Source organism: Argopecten irradians, chromosome 8 (genome assembly GCF_041381155.1).
Source record: "Argopecten irradians isolate NY chromosome 8, Ai_NY, whole genome shotgun sequence".
Taxonomy (NCBI): domain Eukaryota; kingdom Metazoa; phylum Mollusca; class Bivalvia; order Pectinida; family Pectinidae; genus Argopecten; species Argopecten irradians.
The window spans coordinates 10924768-10950227 of NC_091141.1; the positions used below are offsets into that span (position 1 = coordinate 10924768).

Here is a 25460-nt window from a genome sequence, read left to right on the forward strand (position 1 = left end):
AAAATATTAGTTCTCTCGCTATATTTGCTTAAAGTCAGTGTATCCATTTAAATGCATTATATATAAAGATATATACCTCTTAAAGTTGGCGGCCATCTTGAAATGCAAAATGGCGGTCCTTCTACATGAAGTTTAACACTACCAGAATGATCCTAATTATCAGTAATAATAAGTACCAATAATATGCATGGATGTAGACGTTTAAAAATGTTAATTTGAATTTTCGCTCGATAATTTACAGAGTGAAATTCGGAAACAACTTTAATGCAAACGGCCATCTTGGATTTCAAAATGGCGGTCATGTTGAAATTAAAATAAGAATCAAATTATTTATGTATCAAACACTACACAAATAAAGTACTCTCGCTATATTTGCTTAAAATTATATGTGCCGTAACTGGGCGAAAATTTTGACATGCTGTTTTTCCATCGTTAATCTATTAAAAACCATAAGGTTTGATGAATAAAGCTGTAAAAATCATTCAAATGGCTTCAGATGACTTATTAACGTTAGTTATAACACAGAAATTTTGTACTGTAAAATTGTTGTTTTTATGCCTTAAATATGTTTACATGGAAACATACCTGCAGAAATCTCTTTACAATTACTAATAACATTGTAAAAATGTGTAATGTAATTGTAACCCACAATTTGGCTTCATGGTCTGACTGTATGTACTCATTTCACTTCACTATTGATGTAAATAAATGATTTTTGGCAGTACTGCCAAAAATCATTTTCAGCTCTTATTTGTACATGTAATTTTAAAATCTATGCATTGAAAGTACTGTAATTTTCAAAAAGTTGGAAATTTTTGGTGATGAATAACATATTAAAAACTCATCTTGATTCGTGAGTATGAAAAATACGGCACATATAACTTTAAAGTCAGTGTATCCATTTAAATGCATTATATATAAAGATATATACCTCGTAAAGTTGGCGGCCATCTTGAAATGCAAAATGGCGGTCCTTCAACATGAAGTTTAACACTACCAGAATGATCATAATTATCAGTAATAATAAGTACCAATAATATGGATCAAGGATTTATAATATACGTCCTTGTATGGATGTAGACGTTTAAAAATGTTAATTTGAATTTTCGCTCGATAATTTACAGAGTGAAATTCGGAAACAACTTTAATTTAAACGGCCATCTTGGATTTCAAAATGGCGGTCATGTTGAAATTAAAATAAGAATCAAATTATTTATGTATCAAACACTACACAAATATAAGTACTCTCGCTATGTTTGCTTAAAGTCAGCTTATCCATTTAAATGCATTATATATAAAGATATAGCTCGGTCCTTCCACATGAAGTTTAACACTACCAGAATGTTCCTAAGTATCAATAATATGGGTGTAGACGTTTACAGTTTGGGTTTAGCAGGTATAGAATGCGAGTGAGTCACAGAAGGTGGTTTGTGGTTGCCATTTTGAAAACCAATATGCCGGCCGCTAGGCGCTCTGATTTTTTGGGGTCCATTTTTTCCCCTGAAACCTTATGTCCTGAAGAAGCCATATGCAAAGTTTCATGCTTTCTTAAAACTTTGAACGATTTAGCCGAAAAATCGACCTTAGCCGCTCCACTATTATGAAGTTCACGTGCACATAAATTGTTAACGTGGTTATATGCTTCCTTCATGTGCCGCGCGGTATTATGACGAAACCCGATGATCTGCAGAGGAAAGGGGAATAACCCTATCTTTCAGACCTGGCATACCTTGTACAATAGAGTAATTTCTCTCGTATCACACAATTAATTATTTATCAGAACTTCAAATTTCATTGTTGAAAATTAACTGCCTCCACTCCGTTCCCGACAACCATCTGTCAGAAATCTTCCGTCCGTCGTTCAGAGCTTTACACCACCGCAGCTACGTTTCCCTTGCCCAAAGGGCCGATCAGCTTATGTCAATACGTGGCATTTCCTTTAAATCGCTACTAGTCATAGAGTTCTGTATGGATTGTAACCAAATTCGGCTAGAAACATCAGTGAGGAAAGAGGAATAAAGCTTGCATAACTTTTGGCTCTGATCGGGTTGGAGGGGTAAACAGGAATATATCCTTTACATGTAAATCGCTACTAGTCTTGGGAGTTGTGCAATACACTGAATGGAATGTAACATAATTTGGCCAGAAACATACTTAGGGAAGGGGAACAGAGTTTGTATAAATCTCGACTCTGACCAACAAAAATCCTTGAGAAAATAAATACCAAACTTGTATTCGAACATTTCTTTACATAACAACCTAGGTGAGCAATGTGAGCAATGCAGGCCCTTTATGGCATTTCAATGATCAAATGTCATATAAAAAATGTACATGAGATTCAAGGGCCTTAACGGTCACCTGATATTTGTACAAATTAGTTATGTCATTTACCAGCCAACAGATGTCTTTTCTTCATGAAATAGGAACATAGATCGAAGAGGTCTACATACAAAGTTCCATTAAAGGGACAATTCAGTCTAAGAGAACATAAAAATTTGTACATATATCGGAAAAAAACCCAGTTCAAATGGAAATTAGATCAGTCAGTTTTATTGTGATATGCCAGAAAAGCCCATGGTGGTGGAATGCGTGGGAAATGTTCAAACTTGCTCGCTGTCCGCCATTACACATTGTGGTCGAACATCTTGTATGCTGAACCCTGTCCCTTGCTGGTAGAGTAATGCAACTTTTGTCTAGAACTGCTCAAATCGCTCTGACAGTAGTGTGTTTACCTTTTTAGATGAATTGTCTTGCCTAAAAATCATTTCATCACCTCCTCAGTGGTTATGTAGTCCATTTGTTAAACGTGCGTGACTTTGGCTTGGGTATGGATACAGCGTACATATTATACCTGCTTAATCGTATTGATCAACGATTTGTAATTACAATGGTATCAATTAAAATGACGTGGAATTTGTCAATATTTTATGTTATATGTTTCATAAGAAATGTAGAACAAGACATTTATGCCATATTTTGTTTCTTGGTTATGTAAATGAATTAGTCCGAGTGAATTGTCTCTTCAGGCTTGGTGCATATTAACTCGCATTATCCTGTTCACAAGGACGGTTCAATGATTATTATTACAAAGGGCAATAACTACGTAATTAAGTAGAGTCGAATCAAGCTGATTTTCAATCTCGTCGGAGATCTTTCTAATGTTAGTCTACAAAGTTTCATTAAGCTTGCAATTGGTTTATATTTACTCAAGTTATCGCGTTCAAAAGGTCTAATAATAATTCACAAGGATCGCAATAGGTCACCATGACCCGTCCTTTAGAGCCTATGTACATTTGTGGCTGTGTCATTGTATTGACGAAATTATTATTAATAAAGTTTGTCATTAGTGGTTTGGTTAAAATGACGTCACGTGATATCCAAGATATAGTCGTATCGGGTTAGTAGAAATTGTATCAGGTTTGGACGAAAGAGTTAACGTTCTTTGCCCCTAATGTCGTTAGCAACAAGATGGCGGCACTCAACAAGATGGAGACAAAATGTTTGAATGATAGTGCTGATGACCACTTTCAAAGCAAACCGAAATTGGCAACACTTATTTAGGACTATTGAATAGAAATGGACCATGACAACGCATTCGAGTCTTCAATGAAGTGAAAATTGTTTTAAGTTTTCAGTCGCATTGGTTTCCATACTCAGTACATAATGCATTTTGCAGTTACTTCATTGAAAGGGTCTTCGACGGGATAAATTCATTACAGTTTGTTAGTGACCTAATACGGAAAAATATTGGGTCTAAAATAAACATGTATCAGGCTCGGCTTCGCCTTGCCCAATAGAAGTTTATTTTAGACCCAATATTTTTCCTTATTAGGTCACTAAGAAACTGTAACTAATTATAAAATAATAATAGTATCCCATATCACAAAGTTAAAATACCGGTATAGCCAACTTTTTTTTTTTTTTAGTGTCCCCTTTTAAGTGCCCCCTTTGATACAATTTTTAAGCACCCTGGGAGCTAATTACAGCAAATACAGTATACCAATTTGTCGTGTTGGCCCCATTCTGCCACCCCTGGGAGTAAGACACTGATGTCATGAGAAAACCTGTCACTAAGTAGATTCATTTCAGTGAACCCCTGACAATCCCAATGTTTCAGAGTCCACAGCAAAAACTGTTCTGATTGAGAATTTTCCAGACTTCTGAATCCCTTCCCCCCCCCCCCCCCCCCCCCCCCAAGTCAAAAATCAAATCTTTCCCCTGATTTTGAACTATCTGTATCCAGATTATCGGAGATCCACTGTGAATTTCTAACCTAGCTTACCCTCTGATGATCGTGTATAAATAAGCACAGATTTTCCTTTTCTTTACTTTTTTTTTTATTGACAGTACATTTAGAATTTGGAGAAGCCTTTCTTTGAGCCAGCACCCTTGCTGACCTTGAGGACGTTGTATCTCACGGTCTTGCTGAGGGGTCTGCACTCTCCAACGGTCACCACATCTCCAGGCATTACATCCCTGTAACAAAACAGGCATGTCAAAATAAAATCAGGAATTTTCTAACTGAAATACATTTATAACATTTTTGTCACTAAACAAATTACAGCAATATAAGTAATCTACGTCCTTATTTGTACCAAATATACACATAACTGCACGATACCAGAAAAACAAATGATTTGTTCTTTTCCTTCTGCCTACATGTAGCCTAGATTTTAATCCAGTTTAAAATACGTTTTGCAAACTGAAATCTGTCACCAAACAGGAACGATATACATGTATGTTAACACTTAAAAGAAGTTCTGATTTTCCGCATGAAATGTCCTTGGCAGACATGCAACATTACGGTCGAAATATTGGATCAAGGATTTATACGTCCTTGATTGGATATTTGAATGTAATCTGTTAGAGAATGTTAAGATTCCATCATGTTTTGAAAAGTCCGAAAGTTCCATATTTGCAAATTTTCAGATCATATACAGTAGCAATAAATAATTGGTTGAACTATTTGCAATAAACTGTTAAAAAGGTTATTTTCTTTCATAAATCTTTTTCGCCTGGTGTATTTTTTTTTGAGGCGAATTTCCAATAATTGATACATGTATATGATAATAAAACATCATTTCCCTACTTTATGTTAAATAATAAGCAATATCGCTGTACTGGTGAATTCTAGCACCTTCTTTTCAATTTGGGATTGACAGAGTATAAACAATGTAGTAATACAGTGAGGAACACATTCCTGTGTCACACAATGTACAGGATTAGAAGCATCAAGTTTAAACCATCTGAATGTATATGATAGTATTTCAAATATTTGTCACATCAGCAAAATGCCATGAGGCAGTGTCATCAATGATTTCAGTAGACCATCGTGATAAAAACATCATTTGTGACCTCTAACTATAAATTATGACCAAATAAAATCAGAAACTCTGACACCAATAAATAGTACTAGTTCTCACCTATTTTGTGTAGCCTACTATCTAAAAAAACCCAACACTTTCACATGGTAAATGGTAAACATATGCTGTACTATAAGACTTTCATATGTGGATATGAACGATAGGAAAATTCTACCAAAGGATCACAAAATGTTGTAAAATCTGAGGCTTGCCGACTGTTTTGTAACTATCTTGTGGTCCCAAGGGTGACGTCACAAGGTTTGTATGTATGAGAGAAATTGATAAGATTACCTCTGTACCCAAATAAATACATGCAAAACCTTGACATGATAATCCAATATTTGTGCTCACCTAAAACATGGGCTGATATGGACAGACATGTTCTTGTGGCGCTTCTCGAATCTGTTGTACTTCTTGACGTAGTGGAGGTAATCCCTACGGATAACAATGGTCCTCTGCATCTTCATCTTCATGACAACCCCGGTGAGGATTCGTCCTCGGATGCTCACGTTGCCAGTGAAGGGACACTTTTTGTCAATGTATGTACCATCAAAGGCCTATAATCAAATGTCAACAGAACACTAAATCAAAGATTGTGAAAGGATTTACAGAACACAAAATCAAAGATTGTTAAATTTTGAGTTAAACTTAACTTTGAGGTAAAATTTAAATTTCAAGAATGTTAATTTTAGGGTCATGATAGAATCTACAATCAAGAAAGTTTACATACGATTTCTATTTTTCTTATTCGCTTGTACATCATGTATAACTTACAATCCTATTTATATTTCAAAGCTAATTAATCAAATTGACAAGATTTATAATTTCCATGATGAACATATCCCAGGTTAAATCAATGTATCTACCAACTGCCCATTGTGGGATTCTAATCGTTGTGCTGCCAACATTCGCTTTAATCAAGTAAAGCTTAAATATCAAGTCGCATCATCCCACACTACATTGTTCTTGTTATTTCATAAGAAATATCAATCATGACTACCGAGTATAATCATTCTAGTATACATTATGTCACATCAGAGAAATGCCATTAGGCGGTGTCATCAATGATTTCAGTAGACCATCGTGATAAATACATCATTTGTGACAAATACTTCTAAAGTATTCTCCAATGCCATTGTTACAGACATATCAGAAATACATCAAATTCAGACAAAAAGATAAAAGGTTATCCAGGGGTTTCATCATCTTTCAGGAGAGGTGGTACAATTGCAATTTCAAGGGGTACTTTTCTATACCATCTGTATATGCTATCTAATGTAAATTAACCCAAATCAGGTGGTACCACAGCCAGGTTACCCCGGCAAAAAGTACCTGGTACCGCCTGATATTAAAACCCCTCTTAATCATTCCTTAACTTAAATTGTCGTTACAGAAGTTACGAAATGGTTCTAAAGTGAAGATTTTCCTCTTAACGTCTATAATGCTTTTCTATGTGTTTTTTTTTTTAAATATTATTATTTTGGGAATTCCTTAAGTTTAATGATGGGGCCTGTTAATTTGTACATTAAATTGAATAACATGTTACTCTTCGTGACTCTTTTCACCATGGGTTTCTCAGCTGCTTCCTAGGTATCACATTTCTATATCCTATACAATACTCTTCCCTTAGAATAGTCTTAAAACTGCCATTTTACATCAGCACCTTAAGTCCTTAACCAAGCCAGATTAGTATTCTCGTAAATAGCAATCAGGATATGTCCTAGGATCCAGACTACCATGTATCCAGATGGAATCTGGCACAAGCAGGTCACATGCTATGGTCATCCTGATATTTACCAAAAATTACTGTGCAGTAGCTATATAGTTTAGGTGCGAAATTCTGATGATTGTTGCATTTCTTGACTGTTGTAAATATGTTTCTCTACACAATGTATTTTGTAAAGAGACTAATAAAGTTTGAAGAAGTTTGAAGAAGAAGATGATCATTGCATGAAGAAGATTTTTCTGGAAGAACAAATTCTTTAAACTACTGTAGAGAATATTGCATAATGGATAAGATTGTTTTATAGAATATGGAGTCACATCAGCAAAGTGCCATTTTGGCAGTGTCCTCAAAAGAGTTCAGAAGACCATCGTGATTAAAACATCATCTGTGACACAATTAGATGAGATTCCTATTTCGCTTACCAAGACTGGGATATCCTCAATTTTACCAGTGCGAGAATTTTTCTATATCACCCTAGTGGAAAGACAAGCTACAAAAGATGTTTGCATGTGCTCATAGAGCAAAAGAAAAAGAATCATTCACTCTCTTTGGTGCGAGACAGGATATATCAATATTCAGGATAAGATTCTTAAGCTGTCAAACTTGAGGCAAAGTATTTGACAACTTAAGAATCTTATCCTTTGAGCCGAGATTCTCCTGTCTCACCCCGAAGAGGGTGAACAATTCTTTACTCTACGTACCTCTCGGGGTGTTTTGAATCCTAGACCAATAGACTTGACATATCGCAGGTTCTTTTTGCCTTTGCCTGACAATACACTCTGCTTCTTGTTTAAGAAGACATTGTTCTGCTTCTGGAAGGACTTCTCCGTCTGTAAATAAACATTCAATTGATGATGTTTGACAAATGTTTTGCTTATTCAGTATGAAAGTAATGACATACTTCAAATTCCGTTTATTTGGTTAAATACATTTTGTTGTTTTTTCTTAAAACAATTTACTTTTTTTTTTATTTCTTATTCTGAACATGGATTGAGCACACTCCCTTCCCCTGCTAAAAAAATTAATTTCTTCTTCTAGCAGTTATATATATTAGCTGCAAAACTAAGTTAATAAGTCTGTACATCTGCACGTGGTAAATTTTTTTTGTCTTCTATGCATTTCCTTCAAATTGGCTATAGCTTTGCGATTCAATGTCACTTATCAGTCAAGTGCCATTAGGCAGTGTCATCAATGATTTCAGTAGACCATCGTGATAATAACATCATTTGTGACAAGGAATTCATGCAATATGTACAGTGCAGCTGTACACTTGCAAATTGAATACAAAACAAAACCACGATTCCACCTCTTTCATACCATTTAATAGTATTTTCATAATATATTTTACTATATAATAAATAGACCCATTTTGTACATCTCATTAACAAGTACGGTTTATGTTGATAACGTAAACTAAATGTTTACAGCAGTTCTCTAATCCAGTATTTGGCCACTATGAGCCAAATGACCTAACGTTAGTAGCACAATGGGCTAGACTTATTATACAAATAGTTGTAAAACTACTGCGCGATCAGTCGATCGTCACACACTTCGGCACATAATGAAATAGGAATATATGTGCGAGTGGTACGTAACTTTATAACAAACTATTTCATCCAATATGCGAGTCCAGTAGTTATATATAGACCCACATGTATTGTAACGTAAGCGAAACCATGGAGGCAAGACATATCGAATCTGACTCTTTACACTGCCGCTATGACTTTCTTGTGCACATGGTAAGACGAAATATAAGTTTATTCGACAAAAAGGCATTGATTTGATATCTATAGAATTCTATTTCAACGAGAAATATTGATTTTCTCCCCTCCCCACATGGCAATGTACCTGTTCCGCCATGTTGGTCGTGTAAGAGACCGAATGGGGTCTACACACTTCCGGTTAAAGGGCAAGGCAGAATCAAATAAAACGAAACGAAACTATTATGAAAAATTATAAAATAATTTCAAAAGCTACACATTACTTATATCAGAGATTAAAATAGTGCTAAGATACAATAGGTTAAAAACATTAATCTTACATACAGATGCAAATTTATCATCTGAAATATCATTTTTCCACAGTTCATAATGGAAAATCTTAAAAGAGGAATACACCATAAAACTGAGAAAATCGTTACCACAGCATCCTCGATACTCCAGGGGTTCCAATCACTTACGATCTCTACACCACTGGACTATCTCATAGTAAAACTGATGGCAGCTCAGAGGGAAAAAAATGGACCATTCACAGGCCAGTAAAAAAATCCTTTGAAGACTACATAGAGCCGCAACGCCCACTTTCTAAGCCACACAGTCAACCACAGTGTACCGTCAAAGGACTAAATTAGATCTATCTGTTTGTTCTGTTGCCTCCAGTTTTACTATAAGATAGTCCAGGGGTGTAGAGATCGTAAGTGATCGGAACACCTGGAGTGTCGAGGACGTACCACAGGCCACAGGGGGCCAACTCAATGAAAATGGATGTTGTCATACATTTTTTGTATTTGGAGGATGGACTGATGAGTATATATGACAGTCATGTGATTTTTTTTTCAAAAAATACGAGATTTGAAAAATTATTAAAAAATCGGGATATTTACTATAAAACAGAGTAAATATCCCGATTTTTTAATAATTTTTCAAATCTCGTATTTTAAAAAAAAAAAATCCTGTCATATATACTCATCAGTCCACCTCCTAATACAAAAATGTATGACAACATCCATTTGCATTGAGTTGGCCCCCTGTGCCACAGGCACGAATTTTCAGCCACAGGGTTGATGCGGAAATTTATTATTGGTCAATAAAATGTGGTATTGAATGAGGTAAATATGACGCTTCTGGTAAAATAAGAAACATATATTAGAGGAGTTGACATCCTCATTATTTTTCACTGTCGTTACATCAACCCCCCCCCCCCCCCCCCAGGTTGCATCATAGTAAATTTAAAACTAAAGATATTTCATGAGAGAAAACTGACCAATCACAGGCCTTCAGATGCGCAGGTACATAAAAATGTAGTCTTCCTCAAGTTTTATTTACTATATAACGTCAGTAATTGTAACTCATAGGGCATTGATGATGTCAGCCCCAGGCCGAGATAATCAGAGCCAAGATTTACATGTACATGTATTATAAGACTTTCATGTGTATTCATGGACAGGAGGATATGGGTATTCCACCGGAGGGGTCATAAAATGTGGTAAAACTAGAGGCCTGTCGAGGGTTTTACCACATTTTATGACCCCGAGTCTTTTTCTCTCACATTCTTACCAAATTTCCGTTAAAGATGCTCGACCGCTGACAAATGATAATTTTTCTCTATCAAAAATAGGACCAGACGATTTAGTATTTTTCTTCAGTTACAAAGTTACTTACTTTACACTATTACCACCATTGAAAAAGCTGAGCTTCTTATTCTACTTCAAGATAAAAATATTAAAGATAATTAATTGCATCCCGAAAAAAATCCGTGGCACTATGTCCTACATGTATGTACTGACAGCAAAACTAGATCAATTATTTCATATTATTTGTTGAGTTAATTGGGTCACACTTAATAACGACAACAAACGACAACAAACGACAACACGTTAAATACAAGGAAAAGTTAGTGACAACACAGGATATGTTATTCGGTACATTAAAATGAATATTTCTACCAAGTTTTATGAAGATTGGAGCAAAAATGAAGGAATTAGAGCGATTTGAATATTCTGAAATCGGCCGCTGGTCAACGATAGATCGAGGGACAAGATGTTTGCCGTGACGGTATACCGACAACACATTGTAACATCGAAAATGTTTTGAAAACCTAACGACAACAGAAGATATGTTTTTGTCATACTATAATGTATCTATGTACAAAATTTCATTAAGATTGGAATAAAAATGAAGACTTTATACCTGTTTTAATGTTACGAGATCGGCGACTGGTCAGGTTTACTACCGACTATGGCAAGCCGTTTTGATATTTAATACATAATAGCTTAAGTTAAAAAGTTATTTAGCTTAAGTTAAAAAGATTTTAGCTAAAGCTAAAAAGATTTCAACTTAAGTTAAAAATTTTTTTTTTGCATTATCACTTTTTTTCACTTAAGTCAAAAAAATCTTTTTGACTTAAGTTGAAATCTTTTTGACTTAAGCTGAAAAAAGTGATAATGCAAATAAACCTTATTCAACTTCAGCTAAAAAAAATCCGGTTGTAGATAAGTATATCGTATTTCCAATATTCCACCTGCCATCCCCTTCTATTTATAATGGGTTAGGCTAGTCCATTTGTACGTTCCCGACAAGCTTGAACAGCCATATTGCATAAAACAAAATGGCCGACGACGTACCATCTGCAATTCAGATTAATATTTGAACGGTATCAAATCAACTACTTCAAGGTAACCACAACAAGAAATGTTTTCTGCCTAGAAGACATTGTAAATATGGCGCCTTCCATTATTTTTCAAGATATCCATCTTGCTAGTAAGAAAATAAAGGTGCTGGATTTGAATAATGTCTTATAAATAATTTTTCGTTAAAAAAACCTGGTGTATATTAAATAATCTTTTCAGCTTAAGTAAAAAAAACTTTTCAGCTTAAGTTAAATAAACTTTTCAGCTTAAGTTAAAAAACTTTTCTACTTAAGTTAAAAAAAAAACTTTTCAGCTTAAGTTAAAAAAACTTTTCTGCTTAAGTTGAAAAACTTTTCTACTTAAGTTAAAAAAACTTTTCAGCTTAAGTTAAAAAAACTTTTCAGCTTAAGTTAAAAAAACTTAAGTTTTAAAAAACTTTTCAGCTTAAGTAAAAATCTTTTCAGCTTAAGTTAAAAAAACTTTTCTACTTAAGTTAAAAAAACTTTTCAGCTTAAGTTAAAAAACTTTTCTACTTAAGTTAAAAAAAAACTTTTCAGCTTAAGTTCAAAAACTTTTCTACCTAAGTTAAAAAAAACTTTTCAGCTTAAGTTAAAAAAACTTTTCTGCTTAAGTTGAAAAAAAACTTTTCAGCTGAAGTTAAAAAACTTTTCTACTTAAGTTAAAAAAAAAAATTTCAGCTTAAGTTAAAAAACTTTTCTACTTAAGTTAAAAAAACTTTTCAGCTTAAGTTAAAATCTTTTCAGCTTAAGTTCAAAAACGTTTCTACTTAAGTTAAAAAAACTTTTCAGCTTAAGTTAAAAAACTTTTCTGCTTAAGTTGAAAAAAACTTTTCAGCTTAAGTTAAAAAACTTTTCTACTTAAGTTAAAAAAAACTTTTCAGCTTAAGTTAAAAAACTTTTCTACTTAAGTTAAAAAAAAACTTTTCAGCTTAAGTTAAAAAAATTTCTTTTCAACTTACGTTAAAAAACTTTTCTACTTAAGTTAAAAAAACTTTTCAGCTTAAGTTAAAAAAAACTTTTCTATTTAAGTTAAAAAAAAACTTTTCAGTGATTAATTGTAGCTGGTCTAATATGACTTTTTAAAAAATGCAATTTTTTAGATGAGCAACAGGAGAATGTGCTAAATGAACATTTAACTTATCAATTAACAGAAAAATGCAACGTGCAATTGGTATTCGGCATATAAATATTGGGAGCCGCCATCTTGTTAGGCAGTTGTCATCGCATGCAAAGCAGTTTCGAAACGGCGACTGTGATTGGCTGTTATGTATGGAGTGTTTTCATTGAATGAGTATATTGGACTAGTCCAAAGGCGATTTCACGGTTGACTTCACATTTTTTGCATGATCACAATTTCGATGGAAGTGCGATCGATATGTTTTTACACTTAAGTTAAAATAAGTGTTATGCAAAAATGAGAAATCTAACTTAAGACAAATTCTTTTTGCATTATCATAGTGCAACTATCTTTTCAACTTAAGTTAGAAAAGAGTATTTTGCATTATCACGTTATTTAACTTAAGTTAAAAAGATTTTAGCTTAAGCTAAAAAGATTTCAGCTTAAGCTGAAAAGATTTCCACTTAAGTTAGAAAGATTTCAACTTAAGTAAAAAAAACTTTGATTATGTAAGTTTTTTTAACTTAAGCTGAAATCTTTTTAGCTTAAGCTAAAATCTTTTTAACTTAAGCTAAATAACTTTTTAACTTAAGCTATTATGTATTAAATATCAAAACGGCTTGCCATAGCTAGGGAAAAATATGTAATTGCAATCAGTACCAATTTAACAATAATATTAAGCTTACTAAATACAAGATTGTATAACACTGGTATTATAATAACCTATCATGCACATGAAGCAGCAGAACAAACAAATTGCTGTACTGTTTTGAGTTTTGCACTAAAATCAGGTTCTATATACCGATGCACTGCGTCGCTCGACCACATACCAATGTTTTTAATCATGTCAAGGGGGATCCCCATTTTAGCAAGCCAGGAAGCCCCACCCCTACGAAAGGAATGACCCTTGATATTGGACGGGTCTATTCCTGCTAAGGTGAGGCAGGTATGCAACTTATCACGAAAGTTTTTATAAGTCAAAGCAGATCCATCCAATTGCTGAAACAATGGGCCCAAAGGGTCTGCAGATATGGACTTGGCCAGAAGCATTTGAAGAGCTTTGGCTGGACACAAATCACTGTCTGCTGAAAGTTTTGGTAAGAAAACCTCTGCTACTCTTTCCCTGTATTGTATCGTTTTGGACCATCTAAGTTGCAAAATATAACCCCAAGAACATGCTAGTAAATCTAGTCTACGTAGATCACGGTGCGGATTAAAACGAGAATGTACCACAATATTTCCTGGTCTCAGAAGCCCAAAAAAAGCTGTCAAACATGCGCACCAAAATGAAATGTCTCCAAGATCCTTCCAGTTGAGTGAGGATCTTATTCTAAACAAAAGTTGAGGTGTAATAGCATCCACTGGGGTCTGACTTAATCCCAAAACCCTTTTTGCACCCATTAACACCTGGTGCAAATGGTAATCTCCTGGAATCGGATTCGAAAATCCTGAAACACGATGAATGTGCGATATGATGTTCATATATTGGCGAATGGTATGATATTTCAACTGTTTCACTGTTATTAGGTAAGCCACCTGAAGCACATCTGATGATGCTGGCACTGGATTATACTTGTACCTGTCACAAAAAGCTGTGTAGCATCTCCAGTGTGTGGAATAAGTTCTACTGGTGGAATCAGCCCACGCCTTGCTTTTTAGTAGCTCTGCTGTTTCCATAAGCACAGTCTCTGACATACCACCTATTGATGAAAAAGTTTTGTGACATGTGAGTTGTCAGTTCATGAACATTAAATTGATCAAGTTGTAAAGATGGTAACAACTGGTATAGTAAGCTAAGTTTTCCATTTTCGTGAAGTCTAGAACACGTGTCTGCAATGACATTTTGGACTCCAGGAAAATACACACATTTCAATGTAAAGTTATAACATGCGCAAAACCAAAATAAAATTCGCAATATAAACATACAGAGTTCATTTCGAGAGGATCCTTTGTTAATCCATGACGCCGCCGTTTTATTGTCAGTATATATAACAACATGTTGATTTTTAAGCAAATGACACCAGCGACAGATAGCAAGATATATGGCAACTGGTTCTTTGATATTTATGTGTTCTCTGTAGATAGGGGGCATGTCTAGCTCCCAGTTAACATAGTAATAGTCTCCATTGTAGTATGCGCCTGCACCTTTATCACATGCGTCTGATTGAAGGGAGGTAACTGGCTTTGAATTCAGGATTTGCTGTGTCCCATTGAAAAAGTGTAGAAAAGACAACCACCACTCCAAATCCTTAAAAAATCCTGGAGACAGAAGGGCTTTATGATGAGTATCAGCCATTGCGTTTTTCATACTAATAATACGACGGAGAAAAGTTCGGCCACCACATATTACCTGAGCTGCCCAGCTTAATTTTCCACATAGAGTTTCTAATTGTTTTTTACTAGCACGCTTTTTCGATACATAAGATTGTAACAGACAAGCAAAATGATTTAGCTTATCCTGCGGTAATGAAAATGTCATGGTTTCACTGTCGATGACTATTCCCAGAAAAAGAATCCGCGTGGTTGGTCCTTCTACTTTTGACCAGTTTATAGAAAAACCGAGTTTACGTAATACTCTGATGAGGGTGTTTAAGGCCTGAAGGCATCTGTCAAATGAATGTTCCATGATCAGAAAGTCATCAAGGTAAGATATTACCCTGAAGCCATATTTACTTTTTAATATACGGCATACTGCGCTACTAAGGCGCTGGAATATCTGTGGACTTTTCGAAACGCCAAAGGGAAGTCTACAGTCATACATATAAGTGGGTTGGGTTTCACCAGAGAAAGTCCATTTTAACCCTGTAGCTGTGTAGTTGGATGGATGAATTGGAACAGATCTATACGCGTTACTAAGGTCTACTTTAGCCATATAACACCCCGGGGTGATATGCTTCGTGGCCTCCCGTAAATCCATATACTCGCATGAACAATCCGATAAAATGTGGTCATTTAGTGATAATTTAGATGGTCTACTGGCATCATGAATTAGGCGTACTTTAGAAGATGACTTTGGGATGGCCCCTAAAGCACTAATAATAGTCGGTTTTTGACGCAGTCACTTTATAGTTGCCATGTAAGAGTTCATGTTTAATCTGCTTTTCAACTAAATCGAAGTATTTTGTGCAGGATGAATAATTGTCTGCCTCTACTGTGGAAATTGACTCTAGATTTGATTCTAGTAATTTAAATCCATGTTTCACACCTTCCAAAATGTAGTCACGGTCGAAATCATCCTCATCTAAAAGCCTAGACCACTCTTCAATACGTAGGGGCCCTCTAATATCCCCAGGGGTATTGTCCGTAACTGGGCCCGGGCCCAAATCTACTTTTTTGAATCCATGGAATGAGTACCTGTAGGGTGTATTGTTGCAGGATGGTCCCTCAAAAAACACAAACTACAATTATGCGCCATTCTACAATTTGTTAGCGATCTGTCGCACGATTCCACGTTGAAACGACGACAAATCTCCTTTCAATTCGGAAGGAACGGGCCTTTTCTGCGTTTACTATTAGTGGGCGTAGATAAAACTTCTGAACTGCCTTTGGTTGTTTTCAATACCAATTGGAAATCTTGTATGTCCCTTCGAGACGATGACCACTTAAAACCTTCTTTCTTCTGAGCCTCGCGATATTCTTTGTCGTATGCTAATACACTTACTCGTTGGTATCTATGAAAGTAACGCAGGGTGTTTTGAGTGTACTTTAGGTAATCAAGCATGCCTGCATTATCTATCTCCTTGGAGTCAAGCATGTGCAATAATATTGCAATACAACCATATCCCCATTGCTCAACCGAGATATTTTGTATGTCTGGTTTTACTTTTTTGCTGACCTTCACATTGCCTTCGGTGCTAATTGTTATGGTATCACTATTCTCAGATTTCATAGTGGGGTCTTCCCAAATGAAGTCGGTGATTTTATACGGCGATGACTTTTTACTAGGTTGTGTGTCTCTGAATAATAATTGTCGCATAATGTTCACGAAATCATTCTCACCTTGGTTTTTTGTGTATTGTGTCTCCCTCTACCTGGTGGCTAGCTTTCACTGAATGAGCTCGAGGTTGTACCACGTGGAATCCATCGGGCCTATGTCCATGATCATCACCAGTCTCATTTAGGGAAAGTTGGTGTGATTGATAACCCGCAATTCTTTCTGCTATTTCTTTCCGCATTTTGAGTTTTTCTTCCTCCATTTTTAGCGCCCGGAGTTCAGAGGCCATCGTGGCCATTTCAAGGTCATGTTGAGGGGGGTCCACGTGGGATGTTATTGATCTTGAATTAATTGCTTTTTTACCCACAGGTCGTGGTAAAAGTCTATTTTGATTCGGAGTAGACCTCGTTGATTCTTCAATTTCAAGTTCATCGCGCTGCCCTTGTGGTGGGGCCACGTGCGCTTCGGGTTCACCTGAGAAGTCCGCCTCGGACTCTTCATCCGAAAGAATATTCTGGTTATCTGCCATTAATATGTCTGGCTCAAGAACAGATTTGGGAGGACCAAGTGTTCTAGCTAGTTTTTGTAACCTTTTAGGCCGATCTTCCATCGTTGTGGTCTTTGCAAAGAATCACCCATGCCGGCATTGCAACTTGCCTATCACTGCAATTAATTAACTCCTAACAGAGGAGAGCTATGCAAGGGGAGATAACCCCTGTCCTACAATAGCATGTAGGATATATATGAGCTATACATGCATTTATGACCATCATACAAAACTTAATTTTAATTACAAAAATTATCACTTTAAAGAGCATCTAGTTTTCTACACTGGTTTGCATGTTCTTAATATGTATATATTTAGACTAAAAACAAAGTATGGACAACGGAAATATAATAAGAGTGTTAAATAAATACCATTCGCCGGTCATCGCTTCAGACTCTGCAGCCATCTTGTTGCTGAAAATAGCCTCTTTTAGGGCAAGGTCAAACGCGCCGTTTGATTGGTCGCGCACGCCGTCCCATATCATATATAGATGACAACGTTGTGAGGGCTATCCAATGCTTAGTTTCAGAGAAGAAGCCGTTTAAAGGAAATAGCCAATTTGACCCCTAATGGCCCCACCCCACAGGCCCCTGGGGGGTCAGCCACATCATTTGTACAGTTTTGAATCCCTACCCTATAAGGATGCTACCATTGAATTTGCATTTTCAGAGAAGAAGTCGTTTTTATGAAATAGCCAATTTGACCCCTTTTGGGCCCGCCAAACAGGGCACGAGGGTCAGCCCCATCATTTGTACAATTTTGAATTCCTACTGCCCTATAAGAATGCTACCATTGAATTTGCATTATGAGTGCTGTCCAATGCTTAGTTTCAGAGAAGTCGTTTATTAGAAAATTGCCAATTTGACCCCCTTTGACCCAACCCTCAGGCCCCCGGGGGGTTCAGCACCATCATTTGTACAATTTTGAATTCCCATCCTATAATGATGCTACCATTGCATTGTGGGTGCTATGCAATGCATAGTTTTAGAGAAGAAGTCGTTTATATGAAAATAGACAATTTAACCCCTTTTGGTCCTGCCCCTTTGGCCACCAGGGGTTGGCCCCCTCATTTGTACAGTTTTGAATCCCTACCCTATAAGGATGCTACCATTGCATTGTGAGTGCTATCAAATGCCTAGTTTCAGAGAAGTCGTTTATATGAAAATTGCCAATTTGACCCCTTTTGGCCCACACTCACAGGCCCCTGGGGGGTTAGCACCATCATTTGTACAACTTTGAATCCCCATCCTATAATGATGCTACCATTGCTTTATGAGTGCTAGTTATCACCTGCTTAGTTTTGGAGAAGATTTTAAGTTGTTTATATATCAAAATTGCCAATTTGACCCCTTTTGGCCCACTCCAACAGGCCCCTGGGGGTCAGCCTCATCATTTGTATAATTTTGAATCCCTACCCTATCAGGATGCTACCATTGCATTATGAGTGCTATCCAATACTAAGTTTCAGAGAAGAAGTCGTTTATATGAAATAGCCAATTTGACCCCTTTTGGCACGGGCCCTTAGGACCCCATGGTTTCAGCACCATCATTTGTACAACTTTGAATCCCCACCCTATAATGATGCTACCATTGCATTATGAGTGCTATCACCTGCTTAGTTTCGGAGAAGAAGTTGTTTATATGAAAATTGCCAATTTGACCCCTTTTGGCCCCACCCCACAGGCCCCTGGGGGGTCAGCCTCATCATTTGTAAAATTTTGAATCCCCATCCTATAATGATGCTTCCATTGCATTATGAGTGCTATCACCTGCTTAGTTTCGGAGAAGAAGTTGTTTATATGAAATCGCCAATTTGACCCCTTTTGGCCCCACCCCACAGGCCCCTGGGGGGTCAGCCTCATCATTTGTAAAATTTTGAATCCCCACCCTATAATGATGCTTCCATTGCATTATGAGTGCTATCACCTGCTTAGTTTCAAAGAAGTCAAAGTTGTTTATATGAAAATTGCCAATTTGACCCCATTTGGCCCTGCCCCTCAGGCCCCTGGTGGGGTCAGCCCGACCATTTGTACAATTTTCATTCAGTAGCCCATAAGGATGCTATAAGTTAAATTTTGTTAAAATCTGGCCAGCTGGATGCTGTTGTATCGCATTAGCTCACCATGATCCTTTGAACCAGGTGAGCTAAAAATAACTTTATTCGAGGCGGGGGTAAAAATTCTGATATGGCAACTATCGTCCCTTTCTCTGTTTATCCAAATTTTTTAATAATTTTTTCAAATCTCGTATTTTCTGAAAAAAATCACTTGACTGTTATATATTTTCATCAGTTCATCCACCAAATACAAAAAAAAAATGTATGAGTATCTTGTACTATACTTGGCATCTACCCCACATAGGAAACCACATGACCACCACAGCCCTAAAAAACTCCATCTTTTTTACCTTCTAAATATTTTAATTCAGTGTATCCTTATACGAACAATACTGACGAAAGTACAAAAACAAAATTGAAACTTGTAATAAAAGTGATTATTTATGAAGTCATATACATAAGTCATTAGTACAATTTGCAGGGACAAATATGAAATCATTGTGTGTTTGGATTTATTGCATTGAGAACATTTATCTATCTTAAAATTATTGTTAGGTAATCAAAATTCCTAGGAAAGCTCTACTCATATTGCAATAGTAGCATGCAGGGATAATGAGTTACCAAGTTTGTTCAAATCAATTACCTTGACTATTTGAGGTCATAGGGGTCAAATAGGTAAAAACTGTTAAACAACTTCTTGTCAATAATGAAGTCAAGGGGCCTAGAAAACAGACCATGGGCTTGAGACATCCTGAGATGAAGGGTAACCAAGTTTGTTTAAATTTAACAAAATTTTACCTTCATTCAACGTCACAGGAGTCAAATGGTCTGAAATATTTAACACAGGTTCTTATCAATAACTATTAAGAGACATGGACACATATTATTAAATAAATAATCTGAACATCTTGTAAAATGAGAGTCCTAGATATATGATATTGACTCTGTAATGTAAAATGAGAGTCCTAGATATATGATATTGACTCTGTAATGTAAAATGAGAGTCCTAGATATATGATATTGACTCTGTAATGTAAAATGAGAGTCCTAGATATATGATATTGACTCTGTAACATGTTGGTCATGTAAATGACATCAAGATCACAAAGATTAAAGGCCCACTACCTTTCCGGTGCAAAATTTAAAGGTTTCTTGAAAACATCATTAATAACATAAGAACATACATATCGATGGCATAAGATGAGGTAACAATACCAAACATATGCAAAATTTTCTGCGTAAGTTATGATAACTGTGGAGATTCATTTCGCTGTTTTGCCGTCTGCCGCAGTGACATTCAACTACCGGACGGTATTTAGGACGATGGCGGGAAACATAAGACGACCCGCGTTATGAAAATTAACATTTTATTTATTTTAATTATATTGTTCAGAAGCTAATGATAAGTGTAGTATTAACAGTAAGTTAATAACTTTTGCGACTCTTCAAAATCATCGATCTCGTTTTACATTCCCATTTTAAAAATGAAAAGCCGTTTCAGAAAAGTAGTGGGCCTTTAAATGGTTGAAAATTCTTAAAGATGCTCCACCGCCGACAGAACATAAATGATATTCATCATTTGAACAATAATTGGTGTTTAATCAGGTATATATATATGTCTAATGAACACAAAAAATAATATTAATTAAATAATTTATTTTGCCTTTGGTGCATGGGCTATCAGTACTTCATTCCATATAGGATGTAGTGCCACAGAATTTTTTCAGGACGCAATTAATTATTTTTTATATTTTTAATTTAAACAAAAAATTAGAAGCTCAAACATTTCAATGGTGGTAACAGTATTAAGTTAGTAACTTTTGTAACTGAAGAACAAGAGGCCCAGAGGGCCTGTATCGCTCACCTGGTTTGTAATGCCTAGGAATGTTCTGAATAAAAGTTCATTGTTTCTTTTCTGAATTCCCCTATTGGGGCCCACTCTTTCTGCTACAGGGGGTCAAAGCCAAAATTTATACAAATTCTGTTAAACCCAAGGATGTTTCTAGGCCAAATTTGGTTACAATCAATGCAGAACTATATGACAATAAGCGATTTACAGAATTTACCTCTATTTCCCCTATTGGGCCCCGCCCCTCCTGCCCCCGGGAGGTCAGAGCCAAAATTTATACAAGTTCTGTTTCCCTTCCCCCAAGGATGTTTGTGGTCAAATTTGGTTACAATCCATGCAGAACTCTAGGACAAGTAGCAATTTATAAGATTACCTCTATTTCCCCTATTGGGCCCCGCCCCTTCTGCCCCCAGGGGGTCAGAGCCAAAATTTATACTGGTTCTGTTTCCCTTCCCCAAAGGATATTTGTGGCCAAATTTGGTTACAATCCATGCAGAACTCTAGGACAAGTAGCGTTTTATAGGATTTACCTCTATTTTCCCTATTGGGCCCCGCCCCTCTTGCCCACGGGGGGTCAGAGCCAAACTTTATACAAGTTCTGTTCCCCTTCTCCCAAGGATGTTTGTGGCCAAATTTGGTTACAATCCATGCAGAACTCTAGGACAAGTAGCGATTTATAGGATTTACCTCTATTTCCCCTATTGGTCCCCACCCCTCTTGCCCCCGGGGGATCAGAGCCAAAATTTATACAAGTTCTGTTTCCCTTCCCCCAAGGATGTTTGTGGTCAAATTTGGTTACAATCCATGCAGAACTCTAGGACAAGTAGCAATTTATAAGATTACCTTTATTTCCCCTATTGGGCCCCGCCCCTCCTGCCCCCGGGAGGTCAGAGCCAAAATTTATACAAGTTCTGTTTCCCTTCCCCCAAGGATGTTTGTGGTCAAATTTGGTTACAATCCATGCAGAACTCTAGGACAAGTAGCAATTTATAAGATTACCTCTATTTCCCCTATTGGGCCCCGCCCCTCCTGCCCCCAGGGGGTCAGAGCCAAAATTTATACAAGTTCTGTTTCCCTTCCCCCAAGGATGTTTGTGGTCAAATTTGGTTACAATCCATGCAGAACTCTAGGACAAGTAGCAATTTATAAGATTACCTCTATTTCCCCTATTGGGCCCCGCCCCTCCTGCCCCCAGGGGGTCAGAGCCAAAATTTATACAAGTTCTGTTTCCCTTCCCCCAAGGATGTTTGTGGTCAAATTTGGTTACAATCCATGCAGAACTCTAGGACAAGTAGCAATTTATAAGATTACCTCTATTTCCCCTATTGGGCCCCGCCCCTCCTGCCCCCAGGGGGTCAGAGCCAAAATTTATACTGGTTCTGTTTCCCTTCCCCAAAGGATATTTGTGGCCAAATTTGGTTACAATCCATGCAGAACTCTAGGACAAGTAGCGATTTATAAGATTACCTCTATTTCCCCTATTAGGCCCCGCCCCTCCTGCCCCCGGGAGGTCAGAGCCAAAATTTATACAAGTTCTGTTCCCCTTCCGCCAAGGATGTTTGTGGCCAAATTTGGTGACAATCCATGCAGAACTCTAGGACAAGTGGCGATTTATAGGATTTACCTCTATTTCCCCTATTGGGCCCCGCCCCTCCTGCCCCCAGGGGGTCAGAGCCAAAATTTATACAAGTTCTGTTCCCCTTCCCCCAAGGATGTTTGTGGCCAAATTTGGTTACAATCCATGCAGAACTCTAGGACAAGTAGCGATTTATAGGATTTACCTCTATTTTCCCTATTGGGCCCCGCCCCTCCTGCCCCCAGGGGGTCAGAGCCAAAATTTATACAAGTTCTGTTCCCCTTCCCCCAAGGATGTTTGTGGCCAAATTTGGTTACAATCCATGCAGAACTCTAGGACAAGTAGCGATTTATAGGATTTACCTTTATTTTCCCCTATTGGGCCCCGCCCCTCCTGCCCCCAGGGGGTCAGAGCCAAAATTTATACAGTTCTGTTCCCCTTCCCCCAAGGATGTTTGTGGCCAAATTTGGTTACAATCCATGCAGAACTCTAGGACAAGTAGCGTATTTATAGGATTTACCTCTATTTCCCCTATTGGCCCTGCCCCTCCTGCCCCCGGGGGGTCAGAGCCAAAATTTATACAAGTTCTGTTCCCCTTCCCCCAAGGATGTTTGTGGTCAAATTTGGTTACAATCCATGCAGAACTCTAGGACAAGTAGCAATTTATAAGATTACCTCTATTTCCCCTATTGGGCCCCGCCCCTCCTGCCCCCAGGGGGTCAGAGCCAAAATTTATACAAGTTCTGTTTCCCTTCCCCCAAGGATGTTTGTGGTCAAATTTGGTTACAATCCATGCAGAACTCTAGGACAAGTAGCAATTTATAAGATTTACCTCTATTTCCCTTATTGGGCCCCGCCCCTCCTGCCCCCAGGGGGTCAGAGCCAAAATTTATACAAGTTCTGTTCCCCTTCCCCCAAGGATGTTTGTGGCCAAATTTGGTTACAATCCATGCAGAACTCTAGGACAAGTAGCAATTTATAAGATTTACCTCTATTTCCCCTATTGGGCCCCGCCCCTCCTGCCCCCAGGGGGTCAGAGCCAAAATTTATACAAGTTCTGTTCCCCTTCCCCCAAGGATGTTTGTGGCCAAATTTGTTTACAATCCATGCAGAACTCTAGGACAAGTAGCGATTTATAAGATTACCTCTATTTCCCCTATTAGGCCCCGCCCCTCCTGCCCCCGGGAGGTCAGAGCCAAAATTTATACAAGTTCTGTTCCCCTTCCGCCAAGGATGTTTGTGGCCAAATTTGGTGACAATCCATGCAGAACTCTAGGACAAGTAGCGATTTATAGGATTTACCTCTATTTCCCCTATTGGGCCCCGCCCCTCCTGCCCCCAGGGGGTCAGAGCCAAAATTTATACAAGTTCTGTTCCCCTTCCCCCAAGGATGTTTGTGGCCAAATTTGGTTACAATCCATGCAGAACTCTAGGACAAGTAGCAATTTATAGGATTTACCTCTATTTCCCCTATTGGGCCCCGCCCCTCCTGCCCCCAGGGGGTCAGAGCCAAAATTTATACAAGTTCTGTTCCCCTTCCCCCAAGGATGTTTGTGGCCAAATTTGGTTACAATCCATGCAGAACTCTAGGACAAGTAGCGATTTATAGGATTTACCTCTATTTCCCCTATTGGGCCCCGCCCCTCCTGCCCCCGGGGGGTCAGAGCCAAAATTTATACAAGTTCTGTTCCCCTTCCCCAAAGATGTTCGTGGCCAAATTTGGTCACAATCCATGCAGAACTCTAGGACAAGTAGCGATTTATAGGATTTACCTCTATTTCCCCTATTGGGCCCCGCCCCTCCTGCCCCCGGAGGTCAGAGCCAAAATTTATACAAGTTCTGTTTCCCTTCCCCCAAGGATGTTTGTGGTCAAATTTGGTTACAATCCATGCAGAACTCTAGGACAAGTAGCAATTTATAAGATTACCTCTATTTCCCCTATTGGGCCCCGCCCCTCCTGCCCCCAGGGGGTCAGAGCCAAAATTTATACAAGTTCTGTTTCCCTTCCCCCAAGGATGTTTGTGGTCAAATTTGGTTACAATCCATGCAGAACTCTAGGACAAGTAGCAATTTATAAGATTTACCTCTATTTCCCTATTGGGCCCCGCCCCTCCTGCCCCCGGGGGGTCAGAGCCAAAATTTATACAAGTTCTGTTTCCCTTCCCCCAAGGATGTTTGTGGTCAAATTTGGTTACAATCCATGCAGAACTCTAGGACAAGTAGCGATTTATAAGATTACCTCTATTTCCCCTATTGGGCCCCGCCCCTCCTGCCCCCGGGGGGTCAGAGCCAAAATTTATACAAGTTCTGTTCCCCTTCCCCCAAGGATGTTTGTGGCCAAATTTGGTTACAATCCATGCAGAACTCTAGGACAAGTAGCGATTTATAAGATTACCTCTATTTCCCCTATTAGGCCCCGCCCCTCCTGCCCCCGGGAGGTCAGAGCCAAAATTTATACAAGTTCTGTTCCCCTTCCGCCAAGGATGTTTGTGGCCAAATTTGGTGACAATCCATGCAGAACTCTAGGACAAGTGGCGATTTATAGGATTTACCTCTATTTCCCCTATTGGGCCCCGCCCCTCCTGCCCCCAGGGGATCAGAGCCAAAATTTATACAAGTTCTGTTCCCCTTCCCCCAAGGATGTTTGTGGCCAAATTTGGTTACAATCCATGCAGAACTCTAGGACAAGTAGCGATTTATAGGATTTACCTCTATTTCCCCTATTGGGCCCCGCCCCTCCTGCCCCCGGGGGGTCAGAGCCAAAATTTATACAAGTTCTGTTCCCCTTCCCCCAAGGATGTTTGTGGCCAAATTTGGTTACAATCCATGCAGAACTCTAGGACAAGTAGCAATTTATAAGATTACCTTTATTTCCCCTATTGGGCCCTGCCCCTCCTGCCCCCGGGAGGTCAGAGCCAAAATTT

At 37.9% G+C, this 25460-nt stretch overlaps 2 protein-coding genes and 3 non-coding genes across 5 annotated transcripts; all 5 read right to left on the reverse strand.

The window, feature by feature from the left end:
- Nucleotides 1-4313: 4313 nt before the first annotated feature.
- Nucleotides 4314-9001, reverse strand: LOC138329341 (small ribosomal subunit protein uS17-like). Its single transcript, XM_069276258.1, has 4 exons — nucleotides 8938-9001; nucleotides 7791-7919; nucleotides 5715-5920; nucleotides 4314-4476 (listed from the first exon to the last, which is right to left on the reverse strand). The coding sequence occupies exons 1-4, from the start codon at nucleotides 8947-8949 to the stop codon at nucleotides 4353-4355; spliced, it is 471 nt and encodes a 156-aa protein (XP_069132359.1). The 5' UTR covers nucleotides 8950-9001; the 3' UTR covers nucleotides 4314-4352.
- On the reverse strand, nucleotides 5275-5353 carry LOC138330457 (small nucleolar RNA SNORD35). Its single transcript, XR_011209580.1, has one exon. It is a non-coding gene; the product is annotated as a small nucleolar RNA SNORD35 (small nucleolar RNA).
- Nucleotides 6389-6467, reverse strand: LOC138330460 (small nucleolar RNA SNORD35). The gene has a single exon (XR_011209583.1). It is a non-coding gene; the product is annotated as a small nucleolar RNA SNORD35 (small nucleolar RNA).
- On the reverse strand, nucleotides 7399-7479 carry LOC138330458 (small nucleolar RNA SNORD35). The gene has a single exon (XR_011209581.1). It is a non-coding gene; the product is annotated as a small nucleolar RNA SNORD35 (small nucleolar RNA).
- Nucleotides 9002-13204: 4203 nt separating the features above from the next.
- On the reverse strand, nucleotides 13205-17118 carry LOC138328832 (uncharacterized). Its single transcript, XM_069275560.1, is given in 4 exon segments — nucleotides 13205-15629; nucleotides 15631-15972; nucleotides 16137-16245; nucleotides 16574-17118. Coding segments are annotated over 4 exon segments (2415 nt in total). The 3' UTR covers nucleotides 13205-14210.
- Between the last annotated feature and the right edge of the window lie 8342 nt (nucleotides 17119-25460).

What these genes read in the sequence shown, in the direction of transcription:
- LOC138329341 (XM_069276258.1), bottom strand. An exon ending in GATTCAAAACACCCCGAGAG is followed by an intron (nt 5,921 to 7,790) that starts GTACGTAGAGTA and finishes ATTTGATTATAG; the next exon opens with GCCTTTGATGGTACATACAT. An exon ending in CATATCAGCCCATGTTTTAG is followed by an intron (nt 4,477 to 5,714) that starts GTGAGCACAAAT and finishes GTTTTGTTACAG; the next exon opens with GGATGTAATGCCTGGAGATG.